Raw genomic sequence first — 20,464 nt, forward strand, 5'->3', positions numbered from 1 at the left:
GTCTGATCAACACTTCAATGTCTTCAAGCCTCGCCGCGTTGTGCTTGACATGTGGTGTTGTCCATATAAACATACATTTTAAACAAGCATAAACAGGATGCTGTCGTGGTATAAGTTAGCATACTGGATTTGCAATCCCCAAGTCCGCTGGTTTGATTCGATCTCCGAGGGCGGCAGTTGAAACAAAAGTCTCAGTTTATTCAATCTTCCGCCCTCACCTCTGTATAAATGGGTACACCACAGTTCGTCGATCGGCGTGTCACACGTGTGGATGTAAAGTGTGGGTACTCCCACCTCTTCCAAGACGACTGCGCATGTCTAGAGCTCTGTCCATTAAGATTCCCTACCACCAGCAATGGCATTGGCAAGGAATTGCAGGGCTGCACCAATGACCAAACAAAGGAGTGCTCTTATACACTAAACTTTTTTTGATTACAATAGGGGTCATTCATAACGAGGCTCTGGCCTGGAGCATGTGAACATGTCTGCGGCACCATAAACAAAACTCTCCATTCTCAGGCGGTGGTGGCGCCCGACCCTCTGTGAATACGCTGGTGGTGGCGCAGTTTGGACCCATGCGTGAAGGCTTTTCCGCACACGTCGCACTGGTAGGGCTTCTCGCCCGTGTGCATGCGCATGTGAACCTTCATACTGAAGGACTGCGAGAATGCCTGGCCGCAAACCTCGCAGCCGTACGGCTTCTCGCCCGTGTGCTTGCGGTGGTGCCGCTTGAAGTTGCTCTGGTCCGAGAAGGTCTGGCCGCACACCTTGCAGCAGTAGGGCTTCTCTCCCGTGTGTGTGCGCAGGTGGATCTTTAGGTACTCGCGCTTCAAGAAGCAGTGCCCGCAAACCTCGCAGCGGTAAGGTTTCTGGACGACGCATCCCGGCAACACACCCGGATTGTTGGAGCCACTATCTCCGATGGTCAGACTTCGTGCAACGGCTGCCAGGGGTAACCCGTTTCGCCTCGCCACTGACGACTCGAAGGAGAACCCCTCCGTTGGTGGTAGTGACACGTACTTTTGCGTGCAGGTGGAGGCTGCTTCTCCATTTTTAATGGCGTCCTGTGCCTCGTGTGCCCACGGAGCGGGGGCCGTCTCGACAGCAAGCGTACAGCCCTCGTCCTCGATCTGCTGTGAGGTCATGGCTTTGAACATAAGAGCTGTGTGAGACTCCGATGCAACGTTAAGGGAGAGCATAATTTAAAACAAGTTTTTTCTTAAGATGTGGGCATTCTAATTGAAAGTTTGCGCTTTTTTTTTAACAAGTAAAAAATAAGCACTGGCATTTGAGTAGATAATACATAAAACGAAATGAAGGTGGAGATGAGAGACTAATAGCAGTGCTTGAAGTATGTGTCAACTGTCAAACAAGGCAATACCTAAAATCAGAGAGGTGGCGATAATGAGACTGTCAGAATAAACCATGGAGGTCGGATGTCATTGTGCAACAGTTGAAAGACCGGATAAAAATGAGGACGAGATGTCCACATGTAGTGGGATATATTTTATTGGCCGTGATGACCTTTTGACCTATTTTTAGTTGTATTAAATACATTTAAAATGAACACATTCAAGACAGACTCCAGATATACAACTCTGCCTTGAAAAATGTTTTATATTCTTTTGATTGGATGCTTAAATACTCTCAAATAATAATGCAAAAGATAAATATGCAATCATGAAAAACAAATCATTTGAAAAGCTATTGTGTTGTCGGCCGTGATGACCTCTAGGTCTGGATTGATATCCTCACAATATCTACTGGTAAGAAAGGGCCACTTAACAAATATTGTATTAGAAGATAATTGTGTAATCATGCCCCCATGTCCGAGGAAGCATTGCATTTTCAGTAAATTCAGCGGCATCTACAAGCATAGAGGGCTCATATCAGTGAAATAATTTAAGTAAAGTGTCACTTTGAAATTGATGTGAACTGATAAGTAACAATATGATTAACGACCGAAGCAATAAGATGTATCTGCGCTCATTAAGAGCTAGAGGTCGACTTGGAATCTAGAGGTCGCTCATTCGAGATATTCGAATAAGCCGAGTTATCCCAATGACTTAATTGGGCCACTGAACACTCCACACTTATAGACATTACCTATGAAAGGTTCCACTGGCAGGTCGGATTGAGAGTCATCCACATCTGGAGTTGGCATTTCTTCTGTCTCACCTGAAATCAAAGGACAGGGTGTATTTTGATTTAAAAAGACACGACATGATTCATACATTAACTGACATATCTACTGGCAAAAAAAGACCAATTACCCAAGATTTGATTAGACAACATTTCATGGAACCATGCTCCGATGTCCGAGGAAGCATTGCATTGTCAGTGAAGTCAGCGGCATCTACAAGCATAGAGGGCTCATAATAGGGAAATGATTTTCAACAAAGTGTCAGTTTGAAACTGATGTGAACTTATAAGTGACGAACAATGAACAACAGCAACGAGATGTATAGTAGCTCATCAAGAACAATATACTTGGAATCGAGGGGTCACCCATTCCGGATATCCGAATAAGCTGATTGATACCCCTGACTAAACTGGACAACTCAACACTCTACACTTATAAACGTTACCTCCGAAAGATTCATTTTTTATCAGAACCACTGGCAGGTCGGATTGAGAGTCATTCACATCTGGAGTTGGCGTTTCTTCTGTTTTACCTGAAATCAAAAGACAGGGTGTATTTTGATTCACAAAAAGACACGACATGATTCATACATTGACGGACATATCTACTGGCAAAAAAAAGGCCAATTACCCAAGATTTGATTAGACAACATTTCATGGAACCATGCTCCGATGTCCGAGGAAGCATTGCATTGTCAGTGAAGTCAGCGGCATCTACAAGCATAGAGGGCTCATAATGGTGAAATGATTTTCAACAAAGTGTCAGTTTGAAACTGATGTGAACTTAGAAGTGACGAACAATGAACAACAGCAACGAGATGTATAGTAGCTCATCAAGAACAATATACTTGGAATCGAGGGGTCACCCATTCGGGATATCCGAATAAGCTGATTGATACCCCTGACTAAACTGGACAACTCAACACTCTACACTTATAAACGTTACCTCCGAAAAATTCATTTTTTATCAGAACCACTGGCAGGTCGGATTGAGAGTCATTCACATCTGGAGTTGGCGTTTCTTCTGTCTCACCTGAAATCAAAGGACAGGGTGTATTTTGATTCACAAAAAGACACGACATGATTCGTACATTGACGGACATATCTGCTGGCAAAAAAAAAGCCAATTACCCAAGATTTGATTAGACAACATTTCATGGAACCATGCTCCGATGTCCTAGGAAGCATTGCATTGTCAGTGAAGTCAGCGGCATCTACAAGCATAGAGGGCTCATAATAGTGAAATGATTTTCAACAAAGTGTCAGTTTGAAACTCATGTGAACTTAGAAGTGATGAATAATGAACAACAGCAATGAGATGTATATTAGCTCATCAAGAACACTAGACTTGGAATCTAGAGGTCGCCCATTCGAGATATTCGAATAAGCTACTCAACACTCTACATTGACAAGATGTTACCTCTGAACGGCTTCATTTTAATCCGATCCACTGGCAGGTTGGGTTGAGAGTCATCCGCATCTGGAGGTTGCGTTCCTGCCAACTCACCTGAAATCAAAGGACAATGTTTTTGTAATTCACAAATAGAAATGACACAATTCAAGCGTTGATGGTAAATTTAATTCCATCTGATATTTGGTGAAATCAAGCTGCGGTCTCCATCACAAACAATGGGACGACCCACCAGGGCAATATGTTTCAGTCGCGTAGGCACGAAGTGAATCTGACTCAAGTGTCTCCCTGCCTGTGTGTAATGGTGGTATCATCTCCATCAGTGGTCCTGTGTCAGTGGTGCAAATTACACATTCAGGTTAAGCAAAGACTAATATTGTGAATGTAGTGCGCTATCCATGGTGTCAATCAGCTAGATCTATTATTTAATGCTATTAAATATCAATTACCATTCTCCATTGGGCGATCCATTTCAGCCATCATCATTTCATTACCGATTGCATCACCAGATGAAGGCATTTCATACTTAAGACCATCCATGGCTCCGAGTCTTTTCACGGACATCAGCAGCTCACTGCTCAAGCCGCTGAACAACGCGACCAGTACGTCCACCAGGCCTCCCAGCGTCACGTCGCCAGGGGAGGCGGAGGAGGCGGCGGCATCGTCCGAGTGCGGCATCCCGGCGTCATGGAGCTCGGCGCCCCGCAGGGCCTTCACCATCTGCCGCAGCACGGCGTAGAAGCCGAAGGGCAGGCGGTCGCGTGCCGTGGCCAGCAGCTCGGCCCGCACGATGCCGTCCCCGACGCAGGCGCGTAGGACCCCGTAGTCCCGGATGCCCAGCTCAGAGTCCATGGCCCGGGCCACCTCCGCGTTTACGCCCTGCGCCTCAAGCCACGCTGGGAAGTCCCCGTTCGGCTCCAGCACCAGGGTGGCCACCGTAAATGCCATAGTTTGTGTCTGCAGAGATAATTGTGAATTAAGGGAAGTGGAATATACAGTGTTTCCACATTTTGAAAATTTCGTGACTGCAGGAATTACTCTTTGGTTCTTTCGGTAAAGTCAAATAGAAAGAAAATAATTAAATAATAGAGTACGATGTTTCGATTGCAGCACAAGCAACCGTCATCAGGTAGAACAAAATTTGAGAGAGACACAAAACACCAAGACACACAAGCAGAGAGAGACAACACAGACACACAGAGAGACACACAACATAGACACACAGAGATCCAATGCCTCTGTGTCGAGGCCTTAAATAGAGAAAGGGGGGGTGGGCAGAGAGAGAGGTGGGTCTGCTGGGGCAGGTGCTGGAGCAGAAAAATTAGCATGTCAATGAATCCACCCCGAAGCGACCGAGGGAAAGAAGATGGAATGGCCCTATGAGCGCCTGGTAAATTTTAGAGAGAAATAGTTAGAGAAAACAAAATGTAACAAATAGTTTGGAAATGTAATGTAATGCAACACACAGTCGGCTAACACACAGTTAACGCATAGCCTGGTTGATTATGATCTCCAAAGATTGCAAAATTTGAAGTTTAGTGTGAAATTTGACAAAGACACAGAGGGAGAAAACGACTTACATCCTCCCCGTAGAGGTGCATTAACTGTGTTAGCCAACTCTCTGTTGCATTACATTACATTTCTAAAATGTTATACAGTAAAACCTTGGATTGCGAGTAACTTGGTCTGCGAGTGTTTTGCAAGACGAGCGTCACGTGATCACAACTGATATCAGAGTGCTTTGAAATACGAGTGCTTTGAAATACGAGTGCTTTGGATTACAAACACGTTTCCGGAACGAATTATGCTCGCAATCCAAGGTTTGACTGTATATTTTTTTTCTCAAACTGCCTATTTCTCTCTCTAAAATTTACCAGGCTATCATAGGGCCATTTGATCTTCTTTCCTTCGGTGTAGATTCATTGACATGCTAATTTATATGCTCCAGCAGACCCACCTCTCTCTTTGCCCAACCCCCTCATTTCTCTCAATTTAAGGCGTCGACACAGAGGCATTGGGTCTCTGTGTGTGTCTCTCTGTGTGTCTGTGTTGTCTCTCTCTGCTTGTGTGTCTGTCTGTGTGTCTCCGTGTCTGTGTTTTGTCTCTCTCTCAAATTTTGTTCTACCTGATGACGCTTGCTTGTGTTGCAATCGAAACGTCGTATTATATTATTAAATGTATTATCTTTCAATGTGACTTTACCAAAAGAACCAAAGAGTGTTTCCACATTTAAGATGTTTCCACTGTCATGCACACACTCGTAATTTGCCCCCAAATTAACATGTTGCCTTTACACTGTGCAAGAACGGTCAACTACATGCTGTATATAAATTCCTTGGTCAGGGGTCGACTCACCTTCCCTCCAAGGCTGATAAAATTATCACCACTTTACAGCAAGTTAACAGTTATTCTCACATGGATAAATTGACCCTGGCCATTTGAATCTAGAGTCTTTACCACTGGCTCAAGGCTATTATGTCGGAGAATTTGAACCCAACGCTCATTTCTGCGCAGACTCTTACAGTCATACAATCAAAACATCGTGAGTACATGTAAAATAACAAGCATTAATAATCTGAGTGCGCGAAAATTGTTATCACTAACAGATAGATGAAGTGGTCAATAAAGTGGCATAATTACAGTGGTGGCAGGTGCTGTTTATGTGGCTGTGAACAGTGAGCTGTGGTCAATCACTAGCAGATTAATGCACAAGTGAGAGGGAATGCATGAGTCAATGCATGAGCCATTTGAAACCATTACCAATTTCCTCTAGTTATTCTGGCCTCGTATGCGTAATATAACGAATTAAAACTTTAAGTTTGGGATGTCGTTATTCAGGGCTACCATTCAATAATAATTTCGTTGCTTGACCCCTGAAAAGAAGTGCTTCCAAGTGCCTGCAGGGATGACGTGAATGTCACGTACAATTTATATTAAGTAACAAAAACATTTGTTTATCCACTGCTGCATCTTAGCAACACTAATCAGGTAATAGATGAGATTATTTTTGACCTGAAAATAATTTATAACTGTATCATGAGAGTTTAGGCGGTCCGCCCTGTCCCTCTCCTCCCGTCTTACGAGGTGGACAGGTCGTAGATAATAACAATACAACAAGTATAACCCGTAAAAACAAAGTTTTTCACTATAAATCCTTTATATGCGTGGCGGCTAGAGTCCTCTGGCTTGAGATGGCTGCCACCTATGGGTCAGATGATTGCATTGCACCATTAAGCAATTGGTAATTAAATATAATATTTTTGTGCTAAAAAGTGTAAAATTTTAGAAAAAATTTTTCACGAACATTAATTGTCACGCACAACGAGTCTGTGTGGAAAATGTTAGCTCGATTGGATCACGGGAAGTGGGTTCAAAAACGACCGAAAGATTTGCACGGTCGTAAGCAAGCAAGCTTAATATAAAGGATTTAAAAATATAATAAAGTTCGGAGATGCGTTGTCTCTTCTGTCCTCCGGAGAAGTGGGCGACTCCACAACAACAAGAGACGGCCAAAATGTACTTCAAAATCTTATTCACAAAGGCAATTCCGCACAAGCACGAAATCCGCCCAAATCTCTGCTGTGCCTCCTAAATTTTATACAGTCCCTGATAATACTGCCTAAACAAAACAATATCATACCTGTCAACCCATGCGGTTTACCCCGTATTCTCGTACAGGGAAATTGAGTTTTCAGGTCCATACGACGTACAGTCGTTTCAATGTGAGCAAACATGTTTCGTCTATTTGTTTGTGTTTCTCCCTTGCGATGGGACTACGTAGGATAAACGTTGAGATGTATAAGTGGCACGGGGTAACCAATAAGGTCTGAATTGGTCAGAAATAGGCACTGATAAGAGGTTGACAGGTATTCAGTAGTGTAGTGTATAGTAGTGTAGTGTATAGCGGAGTGGAAAGTAGTGTAGTGTATATAGTAGAATATAGGATGAAGGTTGAGATTTATAAGGGGAACGAAAAAACCAATACAGGTAGTCCTCTACTTACGACGGAGATGCGTTACGACGACCCCATCGGAAGTCTTAAATACCGTAAGTCGAAGATGGCCTAGCCTACCCAGGAGTCTTAAAGAATGGTGATAATTTAGCAAAACAAGCACAATTTACAGTACAGTACTGTATAAACTATATACTGTACGTATTTATTAATTACAATATTGTATTGCACGGTAAAATGTAAAGTACAAAATAACAAGGGAAATTCTTAGCCTACCTATATGAACTGCAATTTAATAGAAAGTTTTTTCACGAAACAATCCTATCTGCTATAAAAACTTTTAACATGCATTGAACGTATCGTTTCGTGGTAACATTAAAATGAAATCACTAAAGCTACGTATCATATATGCATTGAACGTATTGTAACGTATCATATTGTACTGTGCTCACCAAGATTATGTCCGTCGTCTGCACACTTGAACGATGTTAGGTTGTTGATGGCAATTTATCGTATCGCTATCGCCATCGTAAGATTGAAATATCGTAAGTTGGAGTGTCGTAACTCGGGGACTACCTGTACAGTCGGAATTGTTCTGGAATAAGGTAGGCACTGATAAGGGGTTGTCAGGTATAAAATACGTACTTATTCAATTTCTAATGAAGCACAATTTAACATCAAATTGTGTATATATATGAGGGAAATAATATTTTACTGACAATAAACGTATAAAACGAGTATTCTTTCTTACATGATGGAACCTCTCACCCCACGTGCTCAATGTTAAAACAAAGCTCTCAGGCAGCCATTTTGTGCCTCTCCAATCAATGCACAGCGCAAAGACACCGAACATTTATCAAACTATTCCAACAAATGAACTCCTATTTTACACAACAAAATTACTCTAATTATCTTCCGAATAAAATTTATATCAATTGCTTGGAGTTGGATCGATCAAAAAGCAAAACGAGTCGTTGGGGCTCGAGATTTAATAGTTAAATATCTCGACACGAGGCCGATTTTCTACGCTAAATTTGTTTTAAGTAAACATCTCGTACCTTGAATCGCGGATCAAAAACACCCCACACATCATAAACACGTCTGCTGAATTCGCTAACGGGAATCGAGCGCCGGTGTTAATATGTAAGAACCAATTGTTGTCAGTATATATTTGTATATACTGTATAGTGAAATGGAACTGTATAGTGAAATGGAACTTTAACGTTAAAGTGTGAATCGCGCATATCTGCGTGACCACCGATAGATAACTGGCGATCAAACAGTCAATTGACATTGTAAGTCGATTGACATTCAAGTGATATCACTGTAATAACTGTTACACTATATATTATCGGAGCTCAAGCGAAATGCAGCTTACCGGCAAAAAAAATCCGCCCAAATGTCTCAATGGGGCCGCTTGCCCTGTACTCTACTGTGCACGTGGGGGCTCTGGGTCCAATCAATGACCACCACCGCATTCACTGAAATCTTTGTTGTTAAAAAAATATTTTTTTTACCTTTTTCATAGATAATGGATCGTAAATATGTCTTAAAGCATGTTTCTTTGCATGTTCGCCACAAGCACTCATCCCTTATCAGAGCCTATCTTATTACAGACAAATTCAGACTTTATTGATCACTCCGTGCCCTTAAACATCTCAAAATTCACCCTACAAAGTTCCATCACAAATAGACAAAAAATTACGTTACTAAACGAAAACGTTCATGTATAAATTTGTATCATTGGTGTTAATGTTGCTACTTATCATGTTTACGGTCTGTGATCTTGCATGCTGATGCTGCTTGCTTGATATATGGATGCACAAACTCATGTTGTACATGTAAAACAATGAACACAGAAAATTTAAAGGTTAAACAACTTTTTTTTATTTGGCCGTATGATAAAAAAAAATGTTTTGCCTTCATTTAAACGGATATACGCCGTATAGACCTGAAAACTCTGTACAATAATACGGGAAATTTGTATGAATTGACGGGCATAATGTTTGTTTCCATGTTAACAAGTACTGTGTGCGGTTAATGCAAACTCGATTCCTTGCAAAAGGTGTTTGAACATCTTAACACAACTCCTGTTTTATTGACAGAAATGGACCAATCAACTTCAAGGACAGTGCATATTATCAGAGTTATGTATTTTGTTTGTATTATGACTGCAGGTATTGCGGTCTATGCAAACATGACTCGTTGAAAAAAGGTGTCAGTTTTGTTGCCAGATATAAGGGTAAAAAAACAATTATTAGAAATGAGTAACACCCGATTCTTATTTTTAATATTTAAATTTCTGGCTCCCAGGTGTCTTTCATACAGCTAACAAGCTGAGATTAGGAGCACTCCCTGCTCCTAATCTCAGCTGATTGAGAGGGGGTCAAATACTTATTTCCCTCATTAAAATACAAATCAATTTATAACATTTTTGACATGCGTTTTTCTGGATTTTCTTGTTTTTATTCTCTCTCACTGTTCAAATAAACCTACCATTAAAATGATAGACTGATCATTTCTTTGTCAGTGGGTAAACGTACAAAATCAGCAGACCAATAGAGGCACGTCAAGATACATAGACTCGTAGAGATAGAGACCCAATGAGATACATACATAGAGATATAAAGCTACATACACAGAGATAGATCAAAGACAAGCCAGAGCATGACTGTGGCCATGCAACCCAAGCTATGGACCATATCATAAACCCAATATCGTCTGCGCTCCTTCAACGGAGGAAAAGCACAACGACACAAACTTTATCCTGAAGCCCCCTTTCCGTGGCCAGCAGACCTCAACGTTGACATTTAACTACTGAACACATTGCTGCCATCGTGCGCAAGAAGATAATACAAATTTGGCCGCCACTGCCAAAGCGAAAATCCACACAGTACGGTCGCACTCTGAACCACAATACCTTTCTGATCTCGTCAAGGAGCATAAAGCGTCACGCAAACTCCGGTCATCCTCGCAGCAGCGGCTTTTGGCTTAACCATCAAACACCACATCATTGTGCTCTTTCAGATGCGCTTTCGCGGCCGTCTGGAACGCTCTTCCTTCCGATGTTAGGAAGCCACTGGAGCTATGCAACTTTTAAATCTAGATTGAAACTAATTTCTTTATAACTGCTTTTTGTGTATGTTGTCTTTTCCCTGCACCTGTGATCAGCACGGTTGACTACGTACGGTGCGAAAGAAGTTCGACATACAGATGACCCCCGACTTACGACCTTTCTTAGAGTAAGTAAGACCCCCACAGTAACGACAAAAACTCGTATCTACGACCGCCTGATGACTGCTAACCGACGCCGAGTCGACGAGTCTGTGCATGTCATGTTGTGCATGTCATGCATGAGCACCTGGTGCTATGTGTAAACATCGCCACTGGGGAGACAAAAGCGGTCGGGCGTGGTGTTGGCCACCCACCCCCTCGTGTGCCGTGCTGGCCTTCATAGGTGCTCGCTAACAGCATTTGCCCCCTACCAGGGGTGGTTTCTTCATTAGGGCGATTGGGCGATGCACCACCAATGTGTGAAAGGGACTTTTTCAATCACATTAACAATCTCATTCAACCACAGAGCTATGCTAGCCGTTACTGTGCCTCTGGATATAGTCTAATCAGCGTCATGTCACGTTCTGTGGAGTACCGCCTCTTTTTGGGCGATTTCACTCCGGCTGAGAATCGCCCAGAGTGGTCCCATAGACTTACATTCAAAGATGATTTTTTTCGAAAGGCGGGCGCTGCAATGCATTCTCTATGGCTTCCGGGAGGGCTCGCACTAACGTGCTTACGTCATCATATGTCAGCACGTTTCAGTCAACAATTTTATTTGTCGCCACCTAGTGGAATTTCGATTTAAAGCTTTCGTGACTGCAGGAATTCATCTTGGTTCTTTCGGTAAAGTCACGTAGAAGGGAAGTAATAAAATTATAAAAATAAAACATAATAAAATAATTCTCACGACGTTTCGGCCACAACGCAAGTAGCCGTCCTCAGGTGAAAACCAGGTCTGTCGAGGCGACAGCGTCTGAATGAAACAGCACACGTGCTTGGAGCATGTATATAAGCTGGGTTGGAAGGGGTGAAGAAAGGGGGAGCCTTAACAAAAGAATATGAAATATCAAGAGGAATTTAGCATATTTATGGGAAATGCAGGTATGTGACTAGTACTGCATATGCCCATGCATTATGCAGGATTAGCAGCATCAAAGGGAGGGGATAAGGGTAGCATTAATGAAGGGAAGGAGTGTTAATAGTATGTAGCTGCAGTAACTAAAACCACCACGTAAACAACTAAAGTATAAACTACATATTATCATCAGTATACTAAATATCAGAGGTGGGACAAAGTCATTGTTATGCAAGTCCAAGTCGAGTCGCAAGTCATCAAATTCATGACTCGAGTCTGACTCGAGTCCAAGTCACATGACTCGAGTCCACACCTCTGACTAACAGTAAGTAATACATTACAATTCTACGTCGTAAAAAAAAATATATATAATATGCTTGCATCTAAACTTTATTCTCTTACATCACACGAGTCTACACCCTACTATATACTGCCATAGACAAACCCAGCAGCATCAAAGGGAGGGGATAAGGGTATCATTAATGAAGGGAAGGAGTGTTAATAGTATGTAGCTGCAGTAACTAAAACCACCACGTAAACAACTAAAGTATAAACTACATATTATCATCAGTATACTAAATATACTCTACAATACGTTGAGTTACTAACAGTAAGTAATACAATACAATTCTACGTCGTAAAAAAAAATATATAATATGCTTGCATCTAAACTTTATTCTCTTACATCACACGAGTCTACACCCTACTATATACTGCCATAGACAAACCCAACATTAAATTACATACTGTATTGCACACCAAAGATAGGTTCTCCTTTACCGACCACCTTGTAAGTGCCACGCTGCTACAAGGAGAGATGTTTCAACAGCATGGCCATACATTCCCTGTTGAGGCTCTGAACATCACTGTCAGGGCATACCCTATGTTAAATAAGGCGAAGCTGAAGACTGAACTGTCTGTCATTTATGAGAGTCCAGAATTCAAGGGCTGCTGTGGTGCACTAGCGCTGTACCAGGTTTTGCTGAAGTACAACCTCCAGGATACTTTTTCAGAGACTGTTGCTCTGTTGAACATCCTCATAACCACTCCCATGACAACTGCTGAAGCTGAGAGGTGTTTCTCAACCTTAAAGAGAATCAAGACATTCTTGAGAAATGTAATGGGACAGGAACGTCTGAATGCAATGGCTATGCTTTCCATGGAGAGGGAACTAGTCAGGAACATGCCTGCTTTCAATGAGAGTAATTGATCACTTTGCTACTTTGAAAGAGAGAAGAGCAAAATTTCAGTATAAGTAAGCAGTGTATTAAGCGAGTAATGTGATGTAAGTAGTGTAATAATAGTGAGTATAGAAACAAACAAGGAGATGTATTGTAAGAGTCACTTTATTTTTCATTAATATTAAATTAGTGAAGTTGCCTTTACATGCTTAAGCTGTTAATTTATCCATTGCATGGGTGGACCTTATCCTTATCAATCATCCAAACATTTGCCACCCCTGAGAGATTTTGCAGGAGCCGCCACTACCCCCTACAGTCTGTTAAGGCTATACGGGGGGGTTTTGTCTTTGTCATGCATGTCATGTATATAAAAAATAAAATAATTTTTATTTTATTTTTGTTAATTTAAATTTCATTTTTTACCTAAGTGACTTTACCGAAAAAACTAAGAATATTAATCCTTGTAGTCACGAAAGCTTCAAATCTTGAACTATACCCATCTGGCAGTTCAGCATTTGAATGAAATTAAAATTAATAAAAATAAAATAATTTTATTGTTAATTTTAATTTCATTTTTTACCGACGTGACTTTACCGAAAAAACTAAGATGGGTATAGGTCAGGACTCTCTCTGCATGAGATGTGGTGCTAGTAATGAGGTGCTGGTCAGTTCCCATTTACAGCCCATGAGAGAACATGGTGGGAATTTCACATTCCTATGGCAGGGAGCGAGTCTTTGCATAAAACGATGACTGTTGATTTGCCAACAGTGGCACTTATTTTATCGACCCTTGAAGGATGGGCTAGGTTAGGATTTTACCTCACCTTTCGTTTGCGAGATGCTCATTCTGCAGCTGAGCCAACTGTTAAGGCTCAATGGCTACAAATTTACCCAAGGTGATTTTTACTCGAACGGCCAAGGTGTTGGTGAATAGAACAATAATTACCGGAACGATCACAATACAATAATTGTGGTTGCACCCCTCCCCTACATTTTGAAAGACAATAAAGTGTCTAAAATATTTATACAGCCATTTCCAAGACTTCACGAACTTCAAACTCACGATTTTAGTAACCACCATGACTTCACAGTGACAAATTCGTGGCATTGATCATGTCCAATGGATATTGACGGCACCGTTTAAAAGAAGTAAAAATATCCATCCCCCATTGCGGAACACGGCCGGTTTCAGATGAGCGACGGCCATCGAGAACGCTCTTCACTCCGATATTTGGGAGCCACTGGAGCTATCCAGTTTTAAATTATCCAGATTGAAAACTAATTTATTTAGAACTTTTTACTGTTTGGTTCGTTGTCCTTTCCCCACACCTCCGATTAGCAGTTTGCTACGCACGGTGTGAAAGAAGTTCTACATACATACGTGGTTGTGCTGAAGCTTTAAGTGATTTAATATTACACCGAGCTCTACAAAGCATATTCTGCAACACCTTGCAATACAACAGCAGGCCACTAGTTAGCCCTGTTAACATTCAACATAAAACCGTAAATGTGAGAAAAATATATACATGGGCTCATTGACGTATGCTCAAATTTAATATTTTAAGAAATGTTATCTTGGTTTTAGATAAAACGGTTATCAAACTGAACAAATTCTGTGGCCAAATTAATCACGTTACAAAATCATTACTTTTGCACCCAATTTCATCAGAACTGAAAGTGAAGCACATTTTTTGATTGGTTAATGTTTGTTTGGTAAGGTGACCAGATGGATTTTTGAATCTCTCCCAAAAATGTTTTCAATTAAGTTTTACCAAAACCACACTCATTTCAGAGTGGAGCAGTGGTGCAGCGGTTAGGCTACGGCTAACATCAGTGGTTATCGATATCTGCACTGGTACTTCTACCAGCGCTCTCCCCTACCCCACCACCAACTTGCAATGAGAAGTGTGGCCAAGTATGGTTAAACTATGATCAACATAGTGCATTGACAAAGAGACGGTAGTTAAAAACAATTTTATTTCATTCAATTTACAACTCGATTACAAATACATAAAACCACCATCGTCCTCAGAGGAACAAGAACCAATTGAAGGCACGAGCAAACCAATCAAAAGCTTCGGGTACCAAGCAGCTCAATGGACCATGGATTCATGAAACCATAAGGATGGATACAATTTCAGCTCAAATTCAAAGCAAGATAAACCTAACAAGCTATTTAATCTCTCATCTCTATCTTTTCTGCATCTCCCCAACCCTAATAAGACTTCTGCATCGGGCCCCCAATAGGTCAGCACCACCACTGAATGACATTCATATAATTTATAATTAAAAATTGTAACGTGCTGCACAGGATCCGCTCACTTTCGGAGATAGTGGCTCGGAGGTGCGAAAAGGAACCACGGACAAGCGGTGAAGGCAGGGAGGCGGTGAGTTGCCGCCAATAAATTCCAAAGCTTTGCGATTGTCTTTATATATTAAGGTGTTATCGGTCAATTAAGTCTTTACATGTGGGAGGAAACGAGTCCCCAGAAAAAAACCCACATGCAAAAAGGCAACGCTTTATCGCAGTGAGCTTCATTGCAAGGCCCACGCCCACCAACGGCCTTTAGTGCGGCCCCCGACAATGTGAAAACACCCCATTGCTGGCGGTGTGGAGGCCCTCACACTGATGTCTTATCTGAAAATTAGTGAACAACACTGCTCTACCCAGAGGTGGGACAAAGTCATTGTTATGCAAGTCCAAGTCGAGTCGCAAGTCATCAAATTCATGACTCGAGTCTGACTCGAGTCCAAGTCACATGACTCGAGTCCACATCTCATAGGTGGGACAAAGTCATTGTTATGCAAGTCCAAGTCGAGTCGCAAGTCATCAAATTCATGACTCGAGTCTGACTCGAGTCCAAGTCACATGACTCGAGTCCACACCTCTGGCTCTACCCCATAAACAGGTGGAGCACACATTTTGCTCTATCGCCTTCTCCTGGCAAACCTCGACGCCCACAGGGAGTTTCACAAACTTCGTATGTTCTACCAATCATCGACGCTACAGTGCTGGACTACAAGCATGTGCAACGACCGTCCAGCTAACAAGTTAGTTACATATTATGGAGGACGAGGGTCCATTGTGCTGGTCTGTGATAACCTTGCATATGGCAAGTGAGTCATTAGCAATTTGATGGATCAATAATAAGGGTGACTGCAAGGTCTCCCAAACAGGTTCAGAAGGGACATCTACCTGATCTGACATTAATGGTGAACTTTAGAGTTTTATAATTTAAATGGCTAGCTCTAGGACGTCATAGGTTTATCCAAGCATGTCACATGTGTGAAGAGTCTGGGTTGTCAACGTCTGATCAACACTTCAATGTCTTCAAGCCCCGCAGCGTTGTGCTTGACATGTGGTGTTGTCAATATAAACATACATTTTAAACAAGCATAAACAAGATGCTGTCGTGGTGTAAGTTAGCATACTGGATTTGCAATCCCAAGTCCACTGGTTCGATTCGATCTCCCAGGGCGGCAGTTGAAACAAAAGTCTCAGTTTATTCAATCTTCCGCCCTCACCTCTGTATAAATGGGTACACCACAGTTCGTCGATCGGCGTGTCACACGTGTGGATGTGAAGTGTGGGTACTCCCACCTCTTCCAAGACGACTGCGCATGTCTAGAGCTCTGTCCATTAAGATTCCCTACCACCAGCAATGGCATTGGCAAGAAATTGCAGGGCTGCACCAATGACCAAACAAAGGAGTGCTCTTATACACTAAACCTTTTTTTATTACAATAGGGGCCATTCATAACGGGGCTCTGGCCTGGAGCATGTGAACATGTCTGCGGCACCATAAACAAAACTCTCCATTCTCAGGCGGTGGTGGCGCCCGACCCTCTGTGAATACGCTGGTGTTGGCGCAGTCTGGACCCATGCGTGAATGCTTTTCCGCACACGTCGCACTGGTAGGGCTTCTCGCCCGTGTGCATGCGCATGTGCATCTTCATACTGTAGGACTGCGAGAATGCCCGGCCGCAAATCTCGCAGCCGTACGGCTTCTCGCCCGTGTGCTTGAAGTGGTGCCGCTTGAGGTTGCTCTGGTTCGAGAAGGTCTGGCCGCACACCTTGCAGCAGTAGGGCTTCTCTCCCGTGTGTGTGCGCAGGTGGATATTTAGGTACTCGCGCTTCAAGAAGCAGTGTCCGCAAACCTCGCAGCGGTAAGGTTTCTGGACGACGCATCCCGGCAACACACCCGGATTGTTGGAGCCACCATCTCCGATGGTCAGACTTCGTGCAACGGCTGCCAGGGGTAACCCGTTTCGGCTCGCCACTACCGACTCGAAGGAGAACCCCTCCGTTGGTGGTAGTGACACGTACTTGCGTGTGCAGGTGGAGGCTGCTTCTCCATTTTTAATGGCGTCCTGTGCCTCGTGTGCCCACGGAGCGGGGGCCGTCTCGACAGCAAGCGTACAGCCCTCGTCCTCGATCTGCTGTGAGGTCATGGCTTTGAACATAAGAGCGGTGTGAGACGCCAATGCAACTTTAAGGGAGAGCATAATTTAAAACAAGTTTTTTCTTAAGATGTGGGGGCATTCTAATTGAAAGTTTGCGCTTTTTTTTTGAACAAGTAAAAAATAAGCACTGGCATTTGAGTAGATAATACATAAAACGAAATGAAGGTGGAGATGAGACTAATAGCAGTGCTTGAAGTATGTGTCAACTGTTAAACAAGTCAATACCTAAAATCAGAGAGGTGGCGATGATGAGACTGTCAGAATAAACCATGGAGGTCGGATGTCATTGTGCAACAGTTGAAAGACCGGATAAAAATGAGGACAAGATGTCCACATGTAGTGGGATATATTTTATTGTCCGTGATGACCTTTTGACCTATTTTTAGTTGTATTAAATACATTTAAAATGAACACATTCAAGACAGACTCCAGATATACAACTGCCTTGAAAAATGTTTTATATTCTTTTGATTGGATGCTTACTCTCAACTAATAATGCAAAAGATAAATATGCAATCATGAAAAACAAATCATTTGAAAAGCTATTGTGTTGTCGGCCGTGATGACCTCTAGGTCTGGATTGATATCCTCACAATATCTACTGGTAAGAAAGGGCCACTTACCAAAGATTGTATTAGAAGATAATTTTTTGTAATCATGCCCCCATGTCCGAGGAAGCATTGCATTTTCAGTAAATTCAGCGGCATCTACAAGCATAGAGGGCTCATATCAGTGAAATAATTTTAAGTGTCACTTTGAAATTGATGTGAACTGATAAGTAACAATATGATTAACGACCGAAGCAATAAGATGTATCTGCGCTCATTAAGAGCTAGAGGTCGACTTGGAATCTAGAGGTCGCTCATTCGAGATATTCGAATAAGCCGAGTTATCCCAATGACTTAATTGGGCCACTGAACACTCCACACTTATAGACATTACCTATGAAAGGTTCCACTGGCAGGTCGGATTGAGAGTCATCCACATCTGGAGTTGGCATTTCTTCTGTCTCACCTGAAATCAAAGGACAGGGTGTATTTTGATTCACAAAAAGACACGACATGATTCATACATTAACGGACATATCTACTGGCAAAAAAGGCCAATTACCCAAGATTTGATTAGACAACATTTCATGGAACCATGCTCCGATGTCCGAGGAAGCATTGCATTGTCAGTGAAGTCAGCAGCATCTACAAGCATAGAGGGCTCATAATGGTGAAATGATTTTCAACAAAGTGTCAGTTTGAAACTGATGTGAAATGAGAAGTGACGAACAATGAACAACAGCAATGAGATGTATAGTAGCTCATCAAGAACAATATACTTGGAATCGAGGGGTCACCCATTCGGGATATCCGAATAAGCTGATTGATACCCCCGACTAAACTGGACAACTCAACACTCTACACTTATAAACGTTACCTTCGAAAGATTCATTTTTTTATCAGAACCACTGGCAGGTCGGATTGAGAGTCATTCACATCTTCTGTCTCACCTGAAATCAAAGGACAGGGTGTATTTTGATTCACAAAAAGACACGACATGATTCATACATTGATGGACATATCTACTGGCAAAAAAAAGGCAAATTACCCAAGATTTGATTAGACAACATTTCATGGAACCATGCTCCGATGTCCTAGAAAGCATTGCATTGTCAGTGAAGTCAGCCGCATCTACAAGCATAGAGGGCTCATAATAGTGAAATGATTTTCAACAAAGTGTCAGTTTGAAACTGATGTGAAATGAGAAGTGACGAACAATGAACAACAGCAATGAGATGTATAGTAGCTCATCAAGAACAATATACTTGGAATCTAGAGGTCGCCCATTCGAGATATTCGAATAAGCTGAGTTATCCCCCTTACTGAACTGGATCACTCAACACTACATTGACAAGATGTTACCTCCAAACGGCTTCATTTTAATCCGATCCACTGGCAGGTTGGGTTGAGAGTCATCCGCATCTGGAGGTTGCGTTCCTGCCCTCTCACCTGAAATCAAAGGACAGTGTTTTTGTAATTCACAAATAGAAATGACACAATTCAAGCGTTGATGGTAAATTTCATTCCATCTGATATTTGGTGAAATCAAGCTGCGGTCTCTATCACAAACAATGGGACGACCCACCAGGGCAATACGTTTCAGTCGCGTAGGCACGAAGTGAATCTGACTGAAGTGTCTCCCTGCCTGTGTGTAATGGTGGTATCATCTCCATCAGTGGTCCTGTGTCAGTGGTGCAAATTACACATTCAGGTTAAGCAAAGACTAATATTGTGAATTTAGTGCGCTATCCATGGTGTCAATCAGCTAGATCTATTATTTAATGCTATTAAATATCAATTACCATTTTCCATTGGGCGATCCATTTCAGCCATCATCATTTCATTACCGATTGCATCACCAGATGAAGGCATTTCATACTTAAGACCATCCATGGCTCCGAGTCTTTTCACGGACATCAGCAGCTCACTGCTCAAGCCGCTGAACAACGCAACCAGTACGTCCACCAGGCCTCCCAGCATCACGTCGCCAAGAGAGGCGGAGGAGGCGGCGGCATCGTCCAAGTGCGGCATCCTAGCGTCATGGAGCTCAGCGCCATGCAGGTCCTTCACCACCTGCCGTAGCACGGCGTAGAAGCCAAAGGGCAGGCGGTCGCGCGCCGTGGCCAGCAGCTCGGCCCGCACGATGCCGTCCCCGACGCAGGCGCGTAGGACCCCGTAGTCCCGGATGCCCAGCTCAGAGTCCATGGCCCGGGCCACCTCCGCGTTTACGCCCTGCGCCTCAAGCCACTCTGGGAAGTCCCCATTCGGCTCCAGCACCAGGGTGGCCACCGTAAAAGCCATATTTTGTGGCTGCAGAGAAAATTGTGAATTAAGGGAAGTGGAATATACAGTGTTTCCACATTTTGAAAATTTCGTGACTGCAGGAATTACTCTTTGGTTCTTTCGGTAAAGTCACGTAGAAAGAAAATAAATTAAATAATAGAGTATGATGTTTCTATTGCAGCACAAGCAACCGTCATCAGGTAGAACAAAATTTGAGAGAAAGACAAAAGACAGACACCGAGACACACAAGCAGAGAGAGACAACACAGACACACAGAGAGAGACACACAACATAGACACACAGAGATCCAATGCCTCTGTGTCGAGGCCTTAAATAGAGAAAGGGGGGGT

The 20,464-nt window shown here is 42.6% G+C and overlaps 1 protein-coding gene and 1 long non-coding RNA gene across 2 annotated transcripts in view; both read right to left on the reverse strand.

The window, feature by feature from the left end:
• Nucleotides 1–20,133, reverse strand: part of LOC144948378 (uncharacterized) — a 46,560-nt gene extending 26,427 nt beyond the window's left edge. Inside the window, exons 1-8 of the mRNA XM_078877805.1 lie at nucleotides 19,633–20,133; nucleotides 19,193–19,279; nucleotides 18,708–18,780; nucleotides 18,225–18,296; nucleotides 17,906–17,989; nucleotides 16,647–17,272; nucleotides 4,048–4,510; nucleotides 538–1,162 (exon numbers count right to left, since the gene is read on the reverse strand). Coding sequence (XP_078733931.1) covers nucleotides 538–1,162; nucleotides 4,048–4,510; nucleotides 16,647–17,272; nucleotides 17,906–17,989; nucleotides 18,225–18,282 — 1,856 coding nt within the window. The 5' untranslated portion in view covers nucleotides 18,283–18,296; nucleotides 18,708–18,780; nucleotides 19,193–19,279; nucleotides 19,633–20,133. The remainder of the gene's footprint in view (nucleotides 1–537; nucleotides 1,163–4,047; nucleotides 4,511–16,646; nucleotides 17,273–17,905; nucleotides 17,990–18,224; nucleotides 18,297–18,707; nucleotides 18,781–19,192; nucleotides 19,280–19,632) is intronic.
• LOC144953075 (uncharacterized) lies at nucleotides 2,107–3,642 on the reverse strand. Its single transcript, XR_013640754.1, has 3 exons — nucleotides 3,563–3,642; nucleotides 2,589–2,675; nucleotides 2,107–2,178 (listed from the first exon to the last, which is right to left on the reverse strand). It is a non-coding gene; the product is annotated as an uncharacterized LOC144953075 (long non-coding RNA).
• Nucleotides 20,134–20,464: the final 331 nt, after the last annotated feature.

The sequence above is a fragment of the Lampetra fluviatilis genome, chromosome 3 (genome assembly GCF_964198595.1).
Source record: "Lampetra fluviatilis chromosome 3, kcLamFluv1.1, whole genome shotgun sequence".
In the NCBI taxonomy this organism is placed as follows: domain Eukaryota; kingdom Metazoa; phylum Chordata; class Hyperoartia; order Petromyzontiformes; family Petromyzontidae; genus Lampetra; species Lampetra fluviatilis.